This window comes from Lactuca serriola, chromosome 3 (genome assembly GCF_051521515.1).
Source record: "Lactuca serriola cultivar US96UC23 chromosome 3, Lser_US96UC23_V15, whole genome shotgun sequence".
NCBI classification, from domain to species: Eukaryota; Viridiplantae; Streptophyta; class Magnoliopsida; order Asterales; family Asteraceae; genus Lactuca; species Lactuca serriola.
In genome coordinates, this window is record NC_136410.1 from 38,168,442 (window position 1) to 38,188,724 (window position 20,283).

At 34.8% G+C, this 20,283-nt stretch overlaps 4 protein-coding genes across 4 annotated transcripts; 2 read left to right on the top strand and 2 right to left on the bottom strand.

The window, feature by feature from the left end:
* Positions 1-212: 212 nt before the first annotated feature.
* On the top strand, positions 213-3,297 carry LOC145095154 (uncharacterized). Its single transcript, XM_079033082.1, has 8 exons — positions 213-261; positions 1,237-1,307; positions 1,401-1,482; positions 1,562-1,677; positions 1,740-2,498; positions 2,657-2,866; positions 2,962-3,039; positions 3,148-3,297. The coding sequence occupies exons 1-8, from the start codon at positions 213-215 to the stop codon at positions 3,235-3,237; spliced, it is 1,455 nt and encodes a 484-aa protein (XP_078889208.1). The 3' UTR covers positions 3,238-3,297.
* Positions 3,298-10,148: 6,851 nt separating this feature from the next.
* Positions 10,149-10,997, bottom strand: LOC145091953 (chaperone protein dnaJ-like protein). The gene is made up of 3 exons (XM_079029796.1): positions 10,865-10,997; positions 10,509-10,649; positions 10,149-10,426 (listed from the first exon to the last, which is right to left on the bottom strand). The coding sequence occupies exons 1-3, from the start codon at positions 10,964-10,966 to the stop codon at positions 10,349-10,351; spliced, it is 321 nt and encodes a 106-aa protein (XP_078885922.1). The 5' UTR covers positions 10,967-10,997; the 3' UTR covers positions 10,149-10,348.
* A 163-nt stretch (positions 10,998-11,160) lies between these two features.
* LOC145091952 (Nucleotide-diphospho-sugar transferases superfamily protein) lies at positions 11,161-12,233 on the top strand. Its single transcript, XM_079029795.1, has one exon. The coding sequence runs from the start codon at positions 11,161-11,163 to the stop codon at positions 12,196-12,198; it is 1,038 nt and encodes a 345-aa protein (XP_078885921.1). The 3' UTR covers positions 12,199-12,233.
* Positions 12,234-13,560: 1,327 nt separating this feature from the next.
* On the bottom strand, positions 13,561-15,205 carry LOC145091955 (AIG2-like (avirulence induced gene) family protein). The gene is made up of 5 exons (XM_079029797.1): positions 14,884-15,205; positions 14,432-14,504; positions 14,197-14,289; positions 13,942-14,025; positions 13,561-13,816 (listed from the first exon to the last, which is right to left on the bottom strand). The coding sequence occupies exons 1-5, from the start codon at positions 15,036-15,038 to the stop codon at positions 13,727-13,729; spliced, it is 495 nt and encodes a 164-aa protein (XP_078885923.1). The 5' UTR covers positions 15,039-15,205; the 3' UTR covers positions 13,561-13,726.
* Positions 15,206-20,283: the final 5,078 nt, after the last annotated feature.

Below are 20,283 nucleotides of genomic sequence, written 5' to 3' on the forward strand. Positions count from 1 at the left end.
TACTAATTTGGTAAAATTAGATCATTTATATATACATATTGCCGATTCTCGTAGAAATTGTGCGGTTGAATCCCCTTGAAAGGGAATCTAAAATTTCCAAAATAAAATTTCACAGATGTGGATTTATGGACGATTGATTATGCTGCGATTGCGATTAGCGTATACATTCAAAGATTAACTCGACGAACCTCGGTTTTAGCCAAGAAGGAAACATGGGTGGAAAATTATTGGAACTCGATGGATCATCAATCAAGTTCATATGTAAGGAGATTTCGTTTTCAATATGCAATGAAAAAAAATAACGTGTTAGTTTACAATTTTGTTCGCAAATGTCTTCATTCAGTGCATCGCCTGTTCCGCAATTAGAGACCACTTAAACAAGGATTTTTTTTCCCCAAATTAGTTAGGCGTGCTAAGCATTGATCAAGCATAAAGAGGTGAATCACTATAGTTTTGGGGCATCAATGATTTTCTTCAATGGACTAGGTTAAAAAGGAGATATTCCTAAATCACCCAAAATGGTTGTGTGAGACTCATATTTTCTAAATGAAATGCTTAGAACGAGCACAATAACATGTTACTACAAAATGGATTTTTCTTAATTTTGACTACTATAACAAATACCTACATGATACCTTTCAAAGCTTCTAGTAATTCTATCTACACGACATTGAGAATTTGAGATCTCTTCTTGTTTTCATTGATTTTTGCTTGTGATTGCTCATTTTTATGTAATATCTATCAAACCTCAATCTTTTCAATGTTTAGTAACAAAAAAAAAAGTTAACTTATATACTTAACTGTCATAGTGATTTATCGTGGTTAATTAACATCTTAGAGTGAAGAACGAACTTCTTAATCTATACCTTTTTTGAGCAAAAAATTTGTTTCCTTGGGACTCGGTGAGTATGCATTATAGTTAAGTTTGTATTTAATTAATTAGTAGAATTAATAGAGGATTTGGGATTCTAGTATTTGAGGTTAATATAGTAGATTTGTGTATTTATGATCGAGTTCTAAATGTTTGTTTCTTTTGTTTGATTATATACTTTAAGTTAGCCCAAATGTATAGATTATTGTCAATAATTTATAAACTGGTGTAATCTTTTGTCACTATATATAACATAGAGCGATTATCATGATTGCTTTGTTTTCTTAACTTATACACTTTCGAGTCTATATTTTCTATTCACTTATTTGATTTCCCCAAAAAAACAATCCCCGTTATCTTTATAGGTGAAATCAAGAAACAAAGTACCTCTTCAGTTCACATCTCCAACATATCTGATGAGTATGTTGCTTATAAGGTAATTCATGCTCTCTTAATGTATCCATCAAAGTAAATTCAGTTCTCCTTTAATCTATATTTTGGTCACATATAGAACATTTTCATTTGACAGGTGAAAACAACATCACCAAAAAGATTTTGTGTAAGACCCAATTCGGGCATCATTAGCCCAAAGTCGGAATGCAGTTTCACAGGTATGTGTGGAATCTAAAGCCTAATCCCTTTTGCTTCCAAAAAGTGATAAAATATTATCCTTTTATTGTTGTTATGCAGTTACTATGCAAGGTCTAAGATCACATCCATCTGAAGTGGAATGCAAGGATAAATTCTTAATTCAAAGCACAATTGTCGATTTTGGGACAAAAGAAGAAGATATCACTGTTGACTTAGTAAGTATTGTGTCCTTTACTCAAATTTTTATTATTATTGCTCTCATTTTTGTATTTGGTAGTTCTCCAAAAGCAGTGGTAAGTATGTTGAAGAGAAGAAGCTCAGGGTTGTTCTAGTTAGCAAGCAAGATTTACCAGTAGAAGAACACAAAGATAAAGAGTTGGAGAAAGAACATGCTAATGAAGAAGATTCACTTAAAGATCATAAACACAAAGTGTTGGATAAAGAAAATTCTAATGAAGAAGATTCACATAAAGAACATAAACACAAAGTGTTGGATAAAGAACTACCTCATGAAGCTTCACATACAGAACATAAACACAAAGTGTTGGAGAAAGAACCTTCTAATGAAGCTTCACATAAAGAACAAAAACACAAAGTATTAGAAAAAGAACCACCAAATGAAGCTTCATCAAAAGAACACAAACATAGAGTGTTGAAGAAAGAACCTTCCAATGAAGAGCACAAACATGAAGTGTTGGAGAAAGAACCATCTAATGAATCTTCACATAAAAAAGAACACAAACATAAAGTGTTGGAAAAAGAACCATTAAATGAAGCTTCATTAAAAGAACACAAACATAAAGTGTTGGAGAAAGAACTTTCTAATGAAGAGCACAAACACAAAGTGTTGGAGAAAGAACCTTTTAATGAAGCTTCACATGAAAAACACAAACCCAAATTGTTGGAGAAAGAACCTTCTAATGAAGTTTCACATGAACACAAACACGAAGTGTTGGACAAAGAACCTTCTAACGAATCTTCAATTAAAGAAGATGTTTTGGTGAAAAGAGACAAAAATGTTTTCTCAGTGGATAAGGTGATTGATACATAGTTTCTTTTCATGGGACTTGAGTATTGTTATTATTTTTTTTTATGATGTATTTACAATTTTCAACAATGCTTTGGGTATTGCCTTCTTTTTAAGTTTTTAGTATCACGCATATGTTTTATAAATTTCAACTTTTCTTCTTGCAGCAAATTGAAGATGCTAAGGAAGTCAAAAGTGGTTTGAACATAGAGGAGTCAAATTTATCTGATGATCCTAATAGGAATAATGTCCCCAAGAATTCGAAGTTTAAGCCTGTAAAGATTGTGAAAGAGGATCCAGAAACGAGGTTGAGATTGTCTAATCAACTCAAGGAGTTGAAACTGAAGGAAAGTGCATTACAAAATCAACTCAAAGAGGTTAGTCATGATGTTGTTAATATTCAATTTTATGTAGGTTTACAATTAATGGAGGACATTTTAGTAATTTATTCGGATTACGAATATTTTTGTAGGCCAAATCCACCATCTCTAGCCTAACCTATCAGAACAGTATAATCATTGAAGCTAAAGAGACCCTTCAATTGGAACTGGTAAGGAAATTTTAGTTATTTATTATGATTACAAAATTAATTAATAACCATTTTATGTAGGTTTACCAATAATGGATGACATTTTAGTCATTTACTTGTTTTTTGCAGGATAGGAGAAGTAAGAAAGGTTTCTCCTTTGTGTTTGTTTGTGGGGTGTCACTCATTGGTTTGATAGGCGGATACTTCTCAGATCCTTAAATGACACATTCATAAATTTTCTCCATTTTGTTTAGAAAATTGGATGTTTGAATTTCTTAACTTGTACTTTGTAATTCGAAAGGACAGGTAAATATATATACTATTTCTTGTTTTCTTATGTAAATCTTTGGAACTTTTCATTATTTATAATAGTTGTGCTTGTAAATAAGTGACATTTGTTAAAGTAAAAAGCTTTTTTTAATCCGAATATGTTCTAGATATGTGGTTATTCATAAACAATTTTTATTTTTTTCAAAACACATGGAATGGATGCAAAACACGACATTATCTCTTGGTTATGTCATCTGTCATGAGAAGATCAAAGGCAAATGGAAATTGTTTGTTGTCTTACATCACACTAATTTGTGACCACGACAGTGAATACAAAAATAAAGAAACAAAATAGAAAAATTAGCACCAAAAAAGCCAATTTTAAATTTCAATTCATAGGTTCATATATAAAACAATATGATGGTTGGACGTTGATGGTGATATGTGGTCAACATAATTATCCATGTACACAATGCATCGAGGGCCATGTTGATGCCATGTGGTTGAAAGGAAATGAAAATTCATAAAAATGATTAAGAAATCTATAAATCCCCTAAATTTAACAGAGATATACTAAGGGTTTTTGTCATAAAATCCCCCGAATTTACATAAAAAATTGGTTATGCCCAAAATCGATTTTTTTGCCACAGATGCCTAACATTTGCCCCTCATGTTTCATTTTAATGTTTTTTACCGGTTCCCCTTAACCAACCGGTTACATCCCCATTTTCAACCGGTAACATTGTTAAGCCCCTCTCCTCCATTTCTCCTCCGTTAACACTCTGTCAACATTAAGACAGACACCTACCACCATCCCAATGCTAGTACTTCTTCAGACGTAGGTAATAGGAACTTAAACGTTAAACTCCGTCTGGTGAAGCATTCTCATTGTATGAAGCTATGGTTTTTCAAGAGGTAAGAAATTACGGTCTGATCATGGTTTTTACGAGAAATCATCTCCATTAATTGCTTGCTTTTCATGATAATGGTTGCGATTGTACAGGGGTTAGAAATGGGTTCTTTAGACGATGGTTACGACGACCCATTTGTTGGAATTTACTAGCCATTTTCTGGGTTAAATGAGATGGATTTTGAGCTGCACGGGATGTACATGGATCATGAACCACGACAGGAGTTTGTATCAAGGCTTGATAAATGTAAGGATCATTTTCTTAAAATTCTACTTTGTGATGCGAACATTAGAAATGCAAGTATGACTGATGAGGTGAAAGATCGAGTGGACCATGGTAATGATTTGCAAAATGATGAGGAGGCAGAGGAAGAAGTGACTAATAAATACATAATACATGATCCAAATGTTAGGTGGGATAAGATGGAACCTAAGTTAGGGGGCGTGTTTGAATCACTTGCACAACTGAAATTATGTGCGACAAACTATGCAATAAATGGAGGGTACCAAATATACTTTCAAAAGAGTGACAATAGAATAATTGTTGCAATATGTGGTAAGAGACATGAAGATAATAAATTCCCTTTTAGACTTTATGCAACTTGGATGTACAATGACAGAACCTTTCAGGTTAAGGCAATGAATTCTGAGCATCTTTGTTCTAGAGTGTTTAAATTTGGGTCTATTGTTACCCCGTAATGGATTGGAAGACACTATCTTACTGAGATAGCAAATAAGCCCAAAGTTAAACTTAGGGTGATGATCAGTGACATCAAACAAAGATATAGATGTGTGGTATCTACAGGACAGGTTAGAAGGGCAAAACAGTGGGCAAAAGAACTGATTGAGGGTAAATTAAAAGAACACTATGCAAGAATTTGGGATTATGCCCAAGAGTTGTTGAGATCAAACCCTGGGTCTACATGCAAAGTTGGTGTTACTAACAATCCAAATGATAAGAATTATTTTAAAAGGTTTTACATATGTTTCAAATCTTTAAGTGTTTGCTGGAAAATAGGTTGTAGGAAGGTAATAGGGTTGGATGGATGCTTCCTAAAGGGTAAGGTAAAAGGTGAATTACTCACAACCATAGGTAGAGATGCTAATAACCAGGTGTTCCCAATAGATTGGGCTGTTGTTGATGTGGAAAACAAGGATAATTGGACCTGGTTTCTGGAGCTTCTGAAGGATGATCTTGACCTTGGTACTGGTGTAGATTTGGTTGTTATTTCTGATCAACCTAAAGTAGGTTCCATTATAATCATAGTATATTTCAATTTAATTATTTCAATATGGTTATAAATACTAAGATCATATGTTTGTTCATAAGGTTTGCTTGAATCTGTTAAGGTTATTTTGCCACATGTGGAGCACAGGAAATGTGCTAGACACATTTATGCAAATTTTAATAAAGCTTTCTCTGGAATGGAGTTGAAGAAGTTGTTTTGGGCTTGTGCAATGAGTTGTGTTGAAGGTGACTTCTTGAGAAACATGGAAAAAATACAGACCATAATCCCTAGTGCATATGAGTATCTAATGTCAAAAGAACCCAAAACATGGTGCAGAGCTTACATGAGTGTAGGGTTTGCTTGTGAGGCAGTAGAGTGGTATTTTAGAGTGTTTCAACTCTATAATTGTAGAAGCTAGGAAAAAAACCTTTGATTACAATGCTTAAAGAGATAAGGATATACATAATGGATAGGTTTTCCTTTATGAATGATGAATGTAGTAAATGGAAAGGTAATATATGTCCAGAGGTGATTAAGAAGATGAATCTTTTTGGAAAGCACTTTAGGTAAGACACAAAATAACTGTTTCTTTTTCTAACTGTCATTACAATTGATATATAATGACTAATACATACTCTTTTGTCTTCATGCAGGCTTTGGTTAGTAGTGCATAGCCTAGGAAATGTATTTGAAGTGAGAAGAGCATGTGCTAGTTACAAGGTATGTTTGGATGGTAGGGTTTGTTCTTGCAGATTATGGGATTTGTTTGGAATTCCTTGTGTCCATGGCATAGCAGCCATTAATAATATCCATCAAACTCTAGATGGATATATTAGTGACTACTTTTTAGTGAATAATTCAAGGAATGCTACTCTACAAACATCAGTCCTGTGAATGGGAGTAATATGTAGCCTCTAACTAGATACAATAAGCCTTTGCCACCTGTTGGTAGGAAAATGCATGGTAGGCCCAGAACCAAAAGAAAGAGGCATGCAAGTGAGAAAGAGAGTAAGTTTAGTTCCACTTCTAAGGTGAAACCCCAAAGGACAGTAAGATGTGCTAATTGTCTTGAGTATGGGCATAATAAAAAAGGCTACAAGAATTGAAAAAAGGTACCAATTCCTATGCCACCAAAGAAGATTGGGAGGCCTAGGAAATGTGATGTAGCTGGATCCAATCCACATGTTTCTGTACTCACTCAGCCTAGTCAACAAGCAAGTCAACAGGGCAGTCAACCACCTGTGACATCAACTATAACCACTCAACTTAGTCAACAAACAAGTCGACAGGGCAGTCTACATGCTTCAAGTTCTAACACTGGCAAGAAAATAAGGAAATTAGGTTTAAGAGGCCCAAGTTTCAGAGTTTGTGACATTGCATCTGTGGGTACTCAGTCAAGTGAAGTAACTGTCCCAGATGTTAGAAGGAAGAAATTGGATGTAAGAAGGCCAAATAGGAAGTCAACAACCAAATTTCAGGATGAAGTCAATAACCAAGTTCCAAATGAGGTTGCTCAGGCTCCTGCTCTTAATGATGTTCCTTTGGTGAATGAGATGATAGAAGAGGAAGAAGTTGAGGTGTCAGTGAAGGTGCCAGAGCTAGCTTTTAATGAAGTTCATTTGGTCAATAACCAAGTTCCAGTTGTTAATGATATTCCAAATAATGTTGCTCAAGTTCCTGCTGTTAATGATGTTCCTTTGGTGAATGAGGTGATAGAAGAGGAAGATGACATTATGGTGCTAGAAGAAGAAGCGGTTGATGTTCCAGTAAAGGTTGCCCAAGATCTAAAACAAAGTCTTGATGAAGATAGAGATGCAATTGATCAAATTCTTGGTTCTGGAAATGCATCAGATGCATTTGATGTTCCATTGGTGAATAAAGGTGGTGCAGAACCTGAATTCACTGAAGGACATGCATCACATGTTCTCCCAGATAAAATCAAGATTAGTGCTGAAGGAATAGCAAATTTACTTGAAGCAGGATATTCCATGGCTGAAATTGAAAGCATGGGGTGGTTGGAAATTGAACTTGATGACACTCCACCAGTTGAGATGGTAATTTATTAACCTTGTAATTTTAAATATATGTTTTTCCCCTTTATATGATATGGTAATTTATTAACCTTGTTATTTCTTGCATCAAGACTTAAATGAGGACGAGCCTGATGTTGATGAAAGTGAAGCTGACTTTGTAAATGATGTTCTAAATGATGGTGGTGTGATTGAAGGTGAAGGTGAAGTTGAATTTGTAAATGATGGTGATGTGATTAAAGTTGAAGGTGTTGAAAATCAAGATGATGGTGATCGGATTGAAGGTGAAGGTGTTAATCATGGGAATGAGGCTGTTGGTGATGTTCTAAATAATGAGGTTGCTGATGATGGGAATGTGGTTGATGATGAAGTTCATCTGATAGTGCCTAAGACAAGGAAAAGAAAGCCATCAGAGAGGATCACTAAACTAAAGCTTAAAAAGGCAGTTTTTGATAAAGATGGGTTGGTTCCACATGTTCAAATCCAGTGAATTTAGGGTAGTTAGTTATGTATAAGGGGGATTTAGGTGGGGATGATATACTTGGGAATTTGCACAGGAAGCCCTTTTTGGTACATTTTGTACATCTTAGTTTATACACCCACTAAGTGCACCTTTCATCCAATTGTTCTCATGTACCTTTTGGGTTGCCTTTTTGAGATATATTTTTGGCAATTTGGTACAAATGGATGGATGGTATATGTTAGTTGATCTTTTGTAATGGTACATGAATACGATTTAACGAATCCCCCCATTATGGTTATAATATGTTTGTCGTTATGTTTGTTATTTTATATTATGTTTTTTTTTATCCATACCATTTGCATCTATATTATGTATCATTTGTAACTATAGTTAGCCAATTTCATCATTGTACTTTTCCATTTAGCAATTTAATCTATATTATGAACCATATGTTTGTTATGTTTACCATTTGCATTTCACAGATAATTTGTATTTTACCATTTCACAACATTATACCATTTCACAGCATCGTACCATTTCATTGTACTTTACCATTTCACAACATTGTACCATTTCATCATTGTAATTTACCATTTGCATTTCACAAATAATTTGTATCTAAAATCTTCATCCAAAACAACAGTTACTAGCCAATTTCAACATTGTACTTCCATTTGCAACTAAAGTCGATCCAAACATTCTACTAAAAGTCAATCCAAAATGATTTACATCTTCAAAACAACTATTGTCACCATTACAAAAATAAGAACTAAGAGACCTACAATTATTTCTACCAAAGTCATCAATTGTCCATGTCAATGCCCCTGCCCCTGCTTTGTGTGAGTTGGGTCGATAATGTGACCATCTTCTTCATTGTACCATTTGAAAAAACCACAGTCCTCTTCTTCCACCTAGAAAAAACAATAATTTGTATGAATTACATACCCTTTTTCAAGGTTTCTCAATAAATTTACAAATTAGGGCAAATTGTTTACCTTGTAATTAGGGCACCCGTAAAACTTCTTTCCATAGTTCACAGGTGTCCGAGCAACAAATACTTTGCACACATCTCCACAGCCACATCTAACTATTCTTTTCTTTCTCGATGTTGGACCACCTTGGATGCTTGATTTGGCAGACGAAGTCGACATTTTACAGGTACTTAGGGTAAAAGACGGGGGAGAGAATAGAAGACAGGGGAAAGACTTTGGATCGATGTTAACGGAAGACGATGATGTTTGGGGGTTAAAAGGGTGGATGTAACCGGTTGGTAAAGGGGAACCAGTAAAAAAATATTAAAATGAAACATAAGGGGCAAATGTTAGGCATCTGTGGCAAAAAAAAAATCGATTTTGAACATAACCGATTTTTTATGTAAATTCGGGGGCTTTTATGACAAACTCGTATACTAATTCAAGTGGTCATTCATGAAAAAAAATAGATTCAAACACTTTAATTCAAACAAAAAACTGAAGAGACAGATTAATGAACAAATTGAAATTTCAATTCGACTAAATCAAATAAACATAGTCAACTGTCAAACAAAAATCGGAAAGGTAGGATTTTTAACCGTTCATGGCTAATTACGAATCAAAAAAATATATTTTAAAAACTATAATGCGTAATTAACCGATGAAAAATACGGAATCATTGATTCAAAATGCTTTCTCGATGATTCTCCACATAAAAATTGAGTTTCCTTGCAGTCAAAGTCGAGATGCAACAATAACGAACTAATTAATGGGGTTATTTATAGGCTCGAATCCGACTTTATGGTCACTCAACCGAGTCAAATTATGTAGGAACATCCACTCAATGAAGTGAAATCCTGTGTCAATTTTTCTCAATTTCTTACACGATTCGATCGAGTGGAGTTCAAAGGTCGTGCCCAATCAAGCAGAGTTACATTTTGTTTGGCCATCTTCTTCAGAAATTTCGACATTTTCATCCTTGTATGATCTTCACGTATGAGGGTGTGCTAGACCATAATTGTAGCTAGACTACACTTAGTCACCAATGGTCCTGTTAGCCAGAGTTATCGCAGCTCTCATATACATTCGATACATATTAACCAAATCAATGAGAAGCACACAAACGATTCATCTCATTATGTCTCATTCTAAGGTTGATGGGAAAATGTCAATCAATAAAAAAAAAAGTCGGGGTTAGACCATTAATCGACTACCATTTCCCATTTGTCATCGTCAATTTTAACATTATACCACTACTAACAAAATAAGAGTTTCGGGTTTAGAATCGATTGCATATGGATCCATTTTTTCCTATCATTAATGGGTCAAGTTGTAAACATTATAAATGAACAGTTCTTAACAAGACATGCATCTAACATGCTAAAGCAACCAATTGAGTCTTTTTAATCATCTTGATAGGTAAGACAATGGAAGAACAACATTGATCCCAAAAGGTTTCAGTTTTCGCCATCACTTTGATCAGGGAAAGTAACACATTTGAAAACTTTGCACTTGGAACACAACACATACCCAACCTGTCAACCAGGTTACATCACTCACTCAGTAACCATTTTATAACTATAAATTGTTCAATCCAAAAAAAAAAACATTACTTACAGCTCTACAAGATGGACATCTACGATAGATACGATTGTTTTCAGATTTCACATTAGTCTTTTGCCCTTTACAAAAATCACAAATCAACCATCCTCTCCCATCACAAGGTTCACATTCAATGCCCCCATCAATCTTTATACCCTTAAAATATTCAAAAAACGAATCTTGATTCAAGACTCAAGGGTGGATAATTGATCAACCATAGATTATCAAGAACATAACACATCAAACTGTCAAAATTTTGATACTTTAGACAGAAGAAATCATGTGATATGGAGAAAATTGAAATCAAACATGTGGGTATATGAAATACCATCGAAATCCATACATTTATGTATGTAAATATATATATATACCTGTTGTTGAAGAGAAGTGCAATGGATGGGCTTTGAAAACCTGTTCGAATTCAAAGAAATCAGAGGCATCAATGGCAGCTTGGTTACACCCAAAAACGCCATTTTTGTTGCTTCTTCCTCCTTTGAGGATAAAGATTTTAAAGGGTGAAAATGGAGAACACCCACCACCCATCAAAGCCAAAAATTCAACCTTATAGTTGCGAACAAATTACGCAAGTGCCACCATCCTTTTTCATTGCTTTTTATAAATGTAAATTTACTTCATTACTAGTGTCACTTTCGGAAATAAATGAAGAATGACCACTGGTAAAGTCATATTCATCTTCATCGCCGTCGCTTCGTCACGCTTCTTCATCGTTTTCTCCCTCCGGTTACTTTCCGGTGATCATTACTGTGACCTTACGCGCCTACCGTCCCCACAAGCTCTCCGATCAGATCAATTCACGGTGTTGATTAACGGCTACTCGGAATCTCGCATTCCGATCCTGCAGACAGTCACCGGAGTGTATTCAAGTTCTCCGTCTGTAGCTGCCGTGGTTGTGTTATGGGGAAACCCTACAACGCCCGCAAAAACCCTTGTGGAACTCTCACATAACCTCTCGATCTCGTCTCCTGGAGACGCGCCGATCTCAGTAATCCGACAACCGTCGTCTAGTCTCAACGCCCGGTTCCTTCCCCGCCCATGGATTTCAACACGCGCCGTCCTAATCTGCGACGACGACATCGAGGTCGACCCAAAATCGATCCAATTCGCTTTTGAGATCTGGAGGAGTCGCTCGAACAATCCAGAACAACTCGTGGGGCTGTTCGCCAGATCTCACGAGCTAGACCTCACCAGCCGTACATGGATTTACACCGTCCACCCCAATCGCTACTCGATCTTACTCACAAAGTTCATGTTAATGAAAACGGAGTATTTATACGAGTACAGCTGCGAAGGAGGTGAATCAATGGCGCAGGCGAGATCAATCGTGGATGAGATGGGGAATTGCGAAGACATACTGATGAATTTCGTTGCAGCAAACAAGACGGATATGGGACCGGTTCTTGTCGGGGCTAAAAGGGTGAGGGATTGGGGGGACGCCAGGAACGAAGGTGTAAGGCGGCGGGGGCGGGGATTGAGAGCGGCGGGAGAGGAGGTGGCGGTGGGGTTGAGTAGTAGGAAAAAGGGTCATAGAAGAAGGAGAGGAGATTGTATAAAAGAGTTTCATAGGGTTTTGGGGAAGATGCCATTGACGTACAGCTATGGAAAGATGGTTGATTCGATTGGAGAACAAGGGCTTTGTGAGAAAGGTGGGAAATTGGTGTTTTGTGATCAACAAACAGTTTTCTAAATGCATTAATGGTTATCCTTCATGCTTTTCTGTAACTTATTAATTCTTTTCTAGAGTAGCATTGATCATCACTGCATCCGTGTATGCAATATGAATGAAAATTGCATAGCATCACACAGTTGCATACTTGCATTACCTCATATGATTTGTTAGGGAGAAAATATAAAATTGGGCTATTCTTCTAAAAAAAAAATTTTAAAATTATGAAATAACCTATGTGACCCTCAAAATTTCATTACATTTAATATGTAAGGTAATATATATATATATATATATATATATATATATATATATATATATATATATATATATATATATAAAAAAGGTATTTATTAGAAAGAGTTTATATATGTAATATATTCAATACATTAAAGCCTCATTAATTTTAATAATTCAAAATTTTTTTTCATTTTTTTTATAAATTCAAATTTTCAAATTATTAAAATTTTATATTTAATTTTTTTTAAATAAACCCATATAATATATAGGTCTCACACCTAATAAAAACATATATTAAACACTAGTGCAATTTTATTTGTCTAAAAGTGATGATAATTTTTTTACACCTTAAATTCTATGGGTTCATGGATTCACCCTATATAAAATCGCAGTCCATAAGTGAAATTGCATCCCAATAAATGCGATTTCAATGACCATTCGAGTCATTTAAATGACTTCTTTTAAACATCAATATCATCTATATACCACATAAATGATTCGAACCCTGACCCTCACAAATGAGAGGCCACTCCTACCGCTTGAGCCAAAGCCCTTTGGTTTGAATTATTTATTATTATTATTCTTTTGCTATTTCTAAAAGATAATTATATAATTAGATTACATTGTCTTGTTCTCTTTGTCAGATCTTATTAATCATATTCTTTGTAAAGCATTTTTAGGCCATATTTTTCTAAATTATGTAAAAGATTTATTGCATATCGTAAAACATACAACATTGTTTAGTCGGTATATTAGCTTATTTCGTGCATGAGTATTGAGTAGTGTGTCTAACATACTGTAAAACAATGATAAAAATAAGAGACGGATCCAAGAATGTATCCGTTGGGGCACTAGTGATGTCACATGTCGAAATGTTAAAAATACAAATAAACAGTTCGACATATCAAAACAAAACGGTCTAAAATTCCATTTCATTTTAATTAAAAAGGGACCACAAATAATCTATTTTAACATTGCAATAATTAAAAAAAAATGTTAGATCATGTCTTTAATTATTGTTACTAAATCGTCTTATACTAAGATTTCATCATCTGGAAGCAATAATCGATGGACCAATTGATAAGATAAGGTAAAAGCTTTTGGAAAGAACATTCTACGCGTAGTTATGTAACTTTATAGAAGTAAGGTTTCAATGTGGAGATTTTATATTGTAAAGCTTGTATCTATGTATGGAAAAAGTATAGTGTGAAAAGTTAGCATCAAAGTAGTGATTCAAGGGAACTATGTATCAACTTTTAGATGCTTAGGATTAAAACATCATACACAATTTTGCATAGTATCATTGCAATCAAGGCAAGGAAGATGCAGTGTCCTCCAGTTCTTCAACAAAGCTCTTTGTCATTTTCAAATAATCTTCCAGCTTCGACTCTTTCCACTCCTATCAAAAAAACCAACATTCATTAAGATATATATGCTTTATGTCTCACAAAAAAAGACAGCTAATTGGTCTATATTAACTTAATATGTGCTATAAATCGCATAACTAATTAAAACACACTTTACCTCAAAATCCCATTCTCCATATAAATCAGGATCACTGCTGTTGGCCCAAATGTACACATAAGCCTGTAACACTTCAGATGTATCCTGCACAATCAGTATAATCTTAGCATCTATTGATTTAAAAGTAAATGATCTATAGAAACAATTTTGTAAACTTTAAACCATTTAAGTCATTTGCTGATAAAAGGAAACAAATGAAAATAAACTTTATTCTTAGAAAATATAGATAATTAAGATAACATTATAAACTAATACCAGCAAAGAAACATCAACAGTCCTCTTGTCATACTCTTCATCTTCATATGTGTCCAAGATATATAATTCTGAAGCAGAAAGCCCAAAGAGAACCTGATGTCAAATCCTTTACCGATTAGATTATATGTGTATCATGTTAATGATCTTCACGTAGAAACAAATTAAAGCCAGATACAACTATATGATTTAAGTACCATGAACATATTACAGTATATGAAATGGAAAATGAACATACCCTCCCTGTAACTTTCTTGTTTTCTACAGGTATAATTGCAGGATAAACGCGCCCTTTGATGCTAAATCTATGACTACACAAAAGAAATTATTATCATACATGATTCACTAATTGAATAACAAGCTCCTGTTAAAAGTTAAAACCAAGTATCAAGTATGGGGTTGAAAATTGACTGACTCCCTGATAGAAATTATTATCAATACAGAGAAGCCCTAATACACATCGATCCACACACGTGATTGAAGAATAATATGAATTGGCTTAGGGTTTTAGCAAAATCTAGCTATATATCTATGAATTTTTAAAAACAAACCCAAAAATCAAACAAGTACACAAATTATTAAGTTCGCAGAATCAGCTTTACCCAATACAATTAGGGTTTAAACGAATACAAAATCCAAAATTTCTCATAATAAGTAATGACAAATCATGGGAAGAGGGAGGAGACTGACTAGCCGTTAAGGATCGCGGGGGAGGTTTGAGGGATACGGTTGAGGAGTACTTGAACGACGTCGTCAGCTAAGAGGCTACCATAGACAAAGACGGTATGGTCATTATTGCCACCACCTAACCCCACCGCACCGGTGTTCGTTGACGCCGTCGCCATTTCAATTCTCTCTCACTCCCTCGCTGTTTACAGAGGGAAGGGAAGTTGCGGTACGTAACCCAAAGATCGATGTTAGCAACTCTCCGAAGCTTTCATGGTCAATTCAAAGTCAAAGTAAAAGGGGAAAGACAGAAAAGAACAAAAACTGACTCCTCCTTGATCCTCCACCAAGTTCGGAGAGATTGGGGATCTGAGAGGATTTTATGTAATGTTTAGGTGTTAAAACCGAAATTTAAATAATTATACTAACAGCCCTTACAGTTTCATTCATTTAAAGCAAACCCATCTACGTGTTGTTTTATTTTATATAATTTCCGACGTGCTAAAAAAATGGAAACGAAACCCGATTTTTGTTTAATTGGTAGGAGAATGCGAGAAAAATATGACAAGTATTGGAGGAAGTTTGATGAACTTAATGACTATATATACTTTATGTTGGATTCTGCAATGAATTTTTTTAGACATGCTTTTAAAAAAGTGATTGTGTATGACATAAAGAAGGAAAATCTTATGTTGATACAAGATCTAGATACTAACCTTTGGTGTGAAAGGTTGAGAATAGATTGGATGATTTGTTTTAAAAAATCATAAAAAAAAAATGCCCGACTTTCATTCGTCATCTCAAGAAAAAGATGTTATTTCATGTGATGCAGGCAATGATTTTTTGGGGGAATTTGTGCATGTGAAAGTAACTTGGTTGCAATTGAAACCTAATAAGAAAAATAGGAAATGAGCCTAAATTTGAGTTTACTACCACGTTATAGCATTTATTTTTTCAATTAAAATCACTTGAACTTTTGATCACACTTCCTAGGTGGACTTAGGCATGCAAAAACCGGTTTTTTTTATGAACCGGAAAACCGGTCCGGTTCAGGTCCAAATAGTCAAAACCGGTTCCTCCCCAAACCGGTTCGGTTCCAAACCGGTTCAGTCCCAAAAATATCCGAACATATGTAAACCGGTTCAAAAATAGGTTCAAAAACCGGTCCAAAAAACGGTTCAAAACTGGTTCAACGCAAATAAGTTTTTATAATTTTTTTTTTTGTTTTTTGGCTAATTAGTGTAAAATAGAAATGGGTTTTTTTTTGTTTAGAGTATAAAGCACTAGATTGTCTTGAACAAAAAAAAAAATTGGCTTCACATTAGGTGGTTTGGGGGATTGGGAAGGCAAAGGCTTATAAGCCTTACATATATACATACACATAACATACACGTCCATATGGACAATGTCCAAAAGGTTTTTTTTTTTTCCTTGTTTAATAATATACATATCTTTTCATGTATTAACTTTTTTTTTTTTGGTTTTAAATTTGATGTTTGTATATATATAGTAAAACATAATGTATGTAAAAACTTGTTCAACTTGAATCAACACATTTTTTGGAGCAATTTTCAACCTTTTTTTTCATTTTTTTTGTTTTTTTTATATTGGAAATACATAATACAACTTCAACACATTTTTTGGAGCAATTTTCAACCTTTTTTTTCATTTTTTTTGTTTTTTTTATATTGGAAATACATAATACAACTTCAAACATAAAAACACAAAACATCCAAATTGTCAAACTAATACATCTTCAAACATAAAATCACAAGACATCCAAAAAAATTTTTGTTTTTGTTTTTTTATTCGTCATCCGCCATGTCGTTGCGTAATCCTCTCTCATACTCGATCTATTCTAGGGTGAGTGGCACCGACATTCCCATCGCTACTTCTTCCTCATGTACTCGTGCTTCCGCATGCAACGATGTGCCTTCTAGTACTTCAATGTCTTGTATCCTTTCCACGCCATCAAGGTAGCATTTCAAGCAAATGCACACTTCCACCGACAAAGGGATTAGTTTTGTTCTTCTTGGTGATATTACTCTGTCACTAACAGAAAAAGCCGATTCCGAAGCTACCGTAAAAGCTTGGGAGCTTAGTAGATCACGGGCCATAGCGGCTAGAATCGGAAATTGGGTTTCCTTTCCTTTCCACCAAGCCAAGATATCAAAATTTTCAAACTCTTGAATACTCATTTGAGACAAGAAATCGGAACCAATGTACCTCCCGAGCTCGCTACTTGGGGTGTTAGACCGAGCTCGTTTGGAATTTTCATTCCTCAAAGTATTATAAAGCCTAATTGTTTCGTTATTTTGGTGAGAAGTGGATCCGGATGCCCCCCGTATTTTGCATCATGTCATGAATGTTTGTTGAACCATATTTTGTTAAATAACTTCAAACAAATTTTGAAAAACTTTGTTAAAATTTGAAACTTCCTTTGATGCATAATCCATGTCATCATCAATTAAACCCAAATCGTAACAAATATTTTCAATTAAAGTCTCAACCTCCCTAACATTTAGAGTCGGATTCAAAGCGGCGGAACAAGTAATAATGGGAGGCATTTCTTGAAAATATTTTTTTAACTTTGCTTTCATCGGTTTCATCATATTAGCAAACATTGTGCTCCTCATTTCAAACTCATTTATTTTCGCACACATTAAAAAAATTTGGTTTAAAACTAAACAACTTGTAGGATAATAAACACCCGATAAAAAAGTAGTTGCTTTTTTAAAAACATCAAACATGTCCGTAACAAGTTTGATAGTATCCCAACTTGATTTCGGATAAGCCGTAACCTTATTACGGTCTGCAAGGTTGTCATGGAACATTTTTAAAGTATCTTTTTGATGTAAGGCACGTTCAAACATTTTGCAAGTGGAGTTCCATCGGGTATTATTTTCCCAATTCGGACCTAAAAAGAGGGCATTCGCATCGACACAAAATTGCATATAATTATGATATTGAGCGTTACTAGAACTAAAAATATCTTTTAGCATGTCTTTGAAACCATCTTTTATAGTTTCAATGCTAGTTAGTCCATCTTGCACAACCAAATTAATGATATGTGCAACATATCGACTATGAAAAAAAACACCATCGCAAATTGGTTTATATTTTAGTTTTAGTTGTCCAACCGCGACGGTGTTGTTTGAAGCATTATCAAAAGATATAGAAAAAATCTTTCCTTCAAGTTTATAAGTTTTGATCACACAATCTAAAATTTTAAATAAATTTCTACCGGTGTGCAGGTACTCAAACAATTCAAACGTAATCGTACGCTTCATCATTACCCAATTAGTTGGATTAATCTAATGAGCGGTAACACAAAGGTACGCATCCGGTGAACCGTGAGGAGACGTCCAAACATCACAAGTTAAATTCACACCGGTTTCTAAAGATTGAAATCCTAAAATCAATTCATTTTTTGCAAGTTTCCACATTTCAATACAATCACGTCTAATAGAAGTACGACTCACATGTCAATATCGTGGTTGGAGAGTATCTTGGATGAGTGAAGTCAATCCGTTTGTTGTCGAAGTGGTCAAAAGGCAAACATTCTTGAATCACGAACTTCGCCATCCTATCCCGAACTTTACTCAAATCGTAACTCCACAATGTTGCATCATTCGCCATTGTTGTTTGATTATGTCCCGGCCCAAATTTCACCGCAGGGCATCTTTTGGTCATATGAGTTTTCAATGTCGAATTCCCTTCTTCATTAAAAAAACATCACATTTCTTGCATCGCGCTCTTTTTGTACCGTTCGACATTACACACAAATCATAGTTGCACCAAATAGCCGGATTTCTATTTGTTTCTTTGATGCTAACAACGGTAGGATTGTTTGATGAATCTTCAACACCAATGGAAGCCGAATCCATTGTTTGAATTAAGATGGTTTTTTGAACTAAGAGAGGTTTTTTGAGGAATGGTTAAGGTAAAGTGGAGACCTAAACATCTAATACATATATATACTATAAGGAATGGTTAATATGGTCAAAAAAGAGCCAAATTCGGGTCCTTAACAGCCTCAAACGGCTATATAGCCGTTAGGAAAAGACAAAAAAACGGTAACATTTCAAAACCGGTTCGGAAAACCGGATCATCACCGGTTCAAAAACCGGATAAAAAAAACCGGTTCCAAACCGGTCTCAAAGCGAAAATGGACGAATTGGTCGGATCGGTTCACATGCGGTTCGGTTCTTGATTGAACTGGTTCAGGCCTAAACCGGTTTCCGGTTCAGAGACCGGTTCGGTTCCTGAACCGGTTTTTTTGTACATGCCTAAGTGGACTCAGATTACTTTGTTTCAAAAACGATGGCCCAAGTAAGCTACAAACCAATTTGTTCTATTTGTTTATAACAAAACATTCAAATTGTTAGCTTTTCATACATATAATCTTTGAAAAATTAATCACAAACATTTTAATAACTTTTATATTTTTTTTTTTTATCTAAAATGTATAAATTCTTTTGGTTTTCAACATTAATATCTTCTTTGTTTTTCTCCATCATGGTTGACATCACTAAAATCACATACTCTGAGTAAATAAATAAAAATAACCAAAAGTCACAAAAAGGTAGTTGGGTTTCCGAAAAAAATGTGGATAAATTATTTTTTGTTACAAAAATGCACAAATGGTTCCTGTGGTCAGTTGAAAATTACCATTTTGGTCCAAAAGATTTGAACTAGCACCAAGGGTTCAAACTTTTTATTTTGTTGCGAGTTTGGTCAAGTTTTCTATAAACTTTTTTATAATAACTATTTTACCCTTGGTACTTTTTTTCTATTTATTTATTTATTTAAATATTTATTCTGATTAAAAGAAAATTGAAAAAGAATATTTCTCTCTCTCTCACACACACAGCAATCTAAACACCCCATCATCGATCAAAGTTGTTGCTTCTCCCTCCACCGTCCCCATCTCCCTTCACCTCCTTTCTCTTCGATGAGCATCAGAATGACACACAACACGCAGTTGGGAACGCTGCCTGCCACCACCATCTTAACCCACCTCCTCCTTCAAATACCAAAACCCCTCCATCACTGGTGTCACCTCTCACTCTCTTCATTCATTGTTCACAACCAAAGAAGAGGAAGAAAGAGGCAAAACTGCCACCGATCGATGTTGTCGTTGTGAGTTCAATCACCATCGGCTGTCATCGCCGCCTCCCTCTCCCTCTCGTTTTCTTCTTCTGGTTTTTATTGAAACATCATTCCTAATTTGGGGATCTTTCTAGGTCTTGATCTAGATCACTCTATGCTTTTCTAATTGAAGTGTGTATTGGGTGGATTAGGTTTATTGTTTAAGTTGCAGATTAAATTAAAAGAGACAAGGAAGAAGAGACCGGGGGTGTTTGTGTTTGGTTTGTCAGTCAAACGAAAGGAATGGGTCTTCGATTCCCATCTGATCGGAGA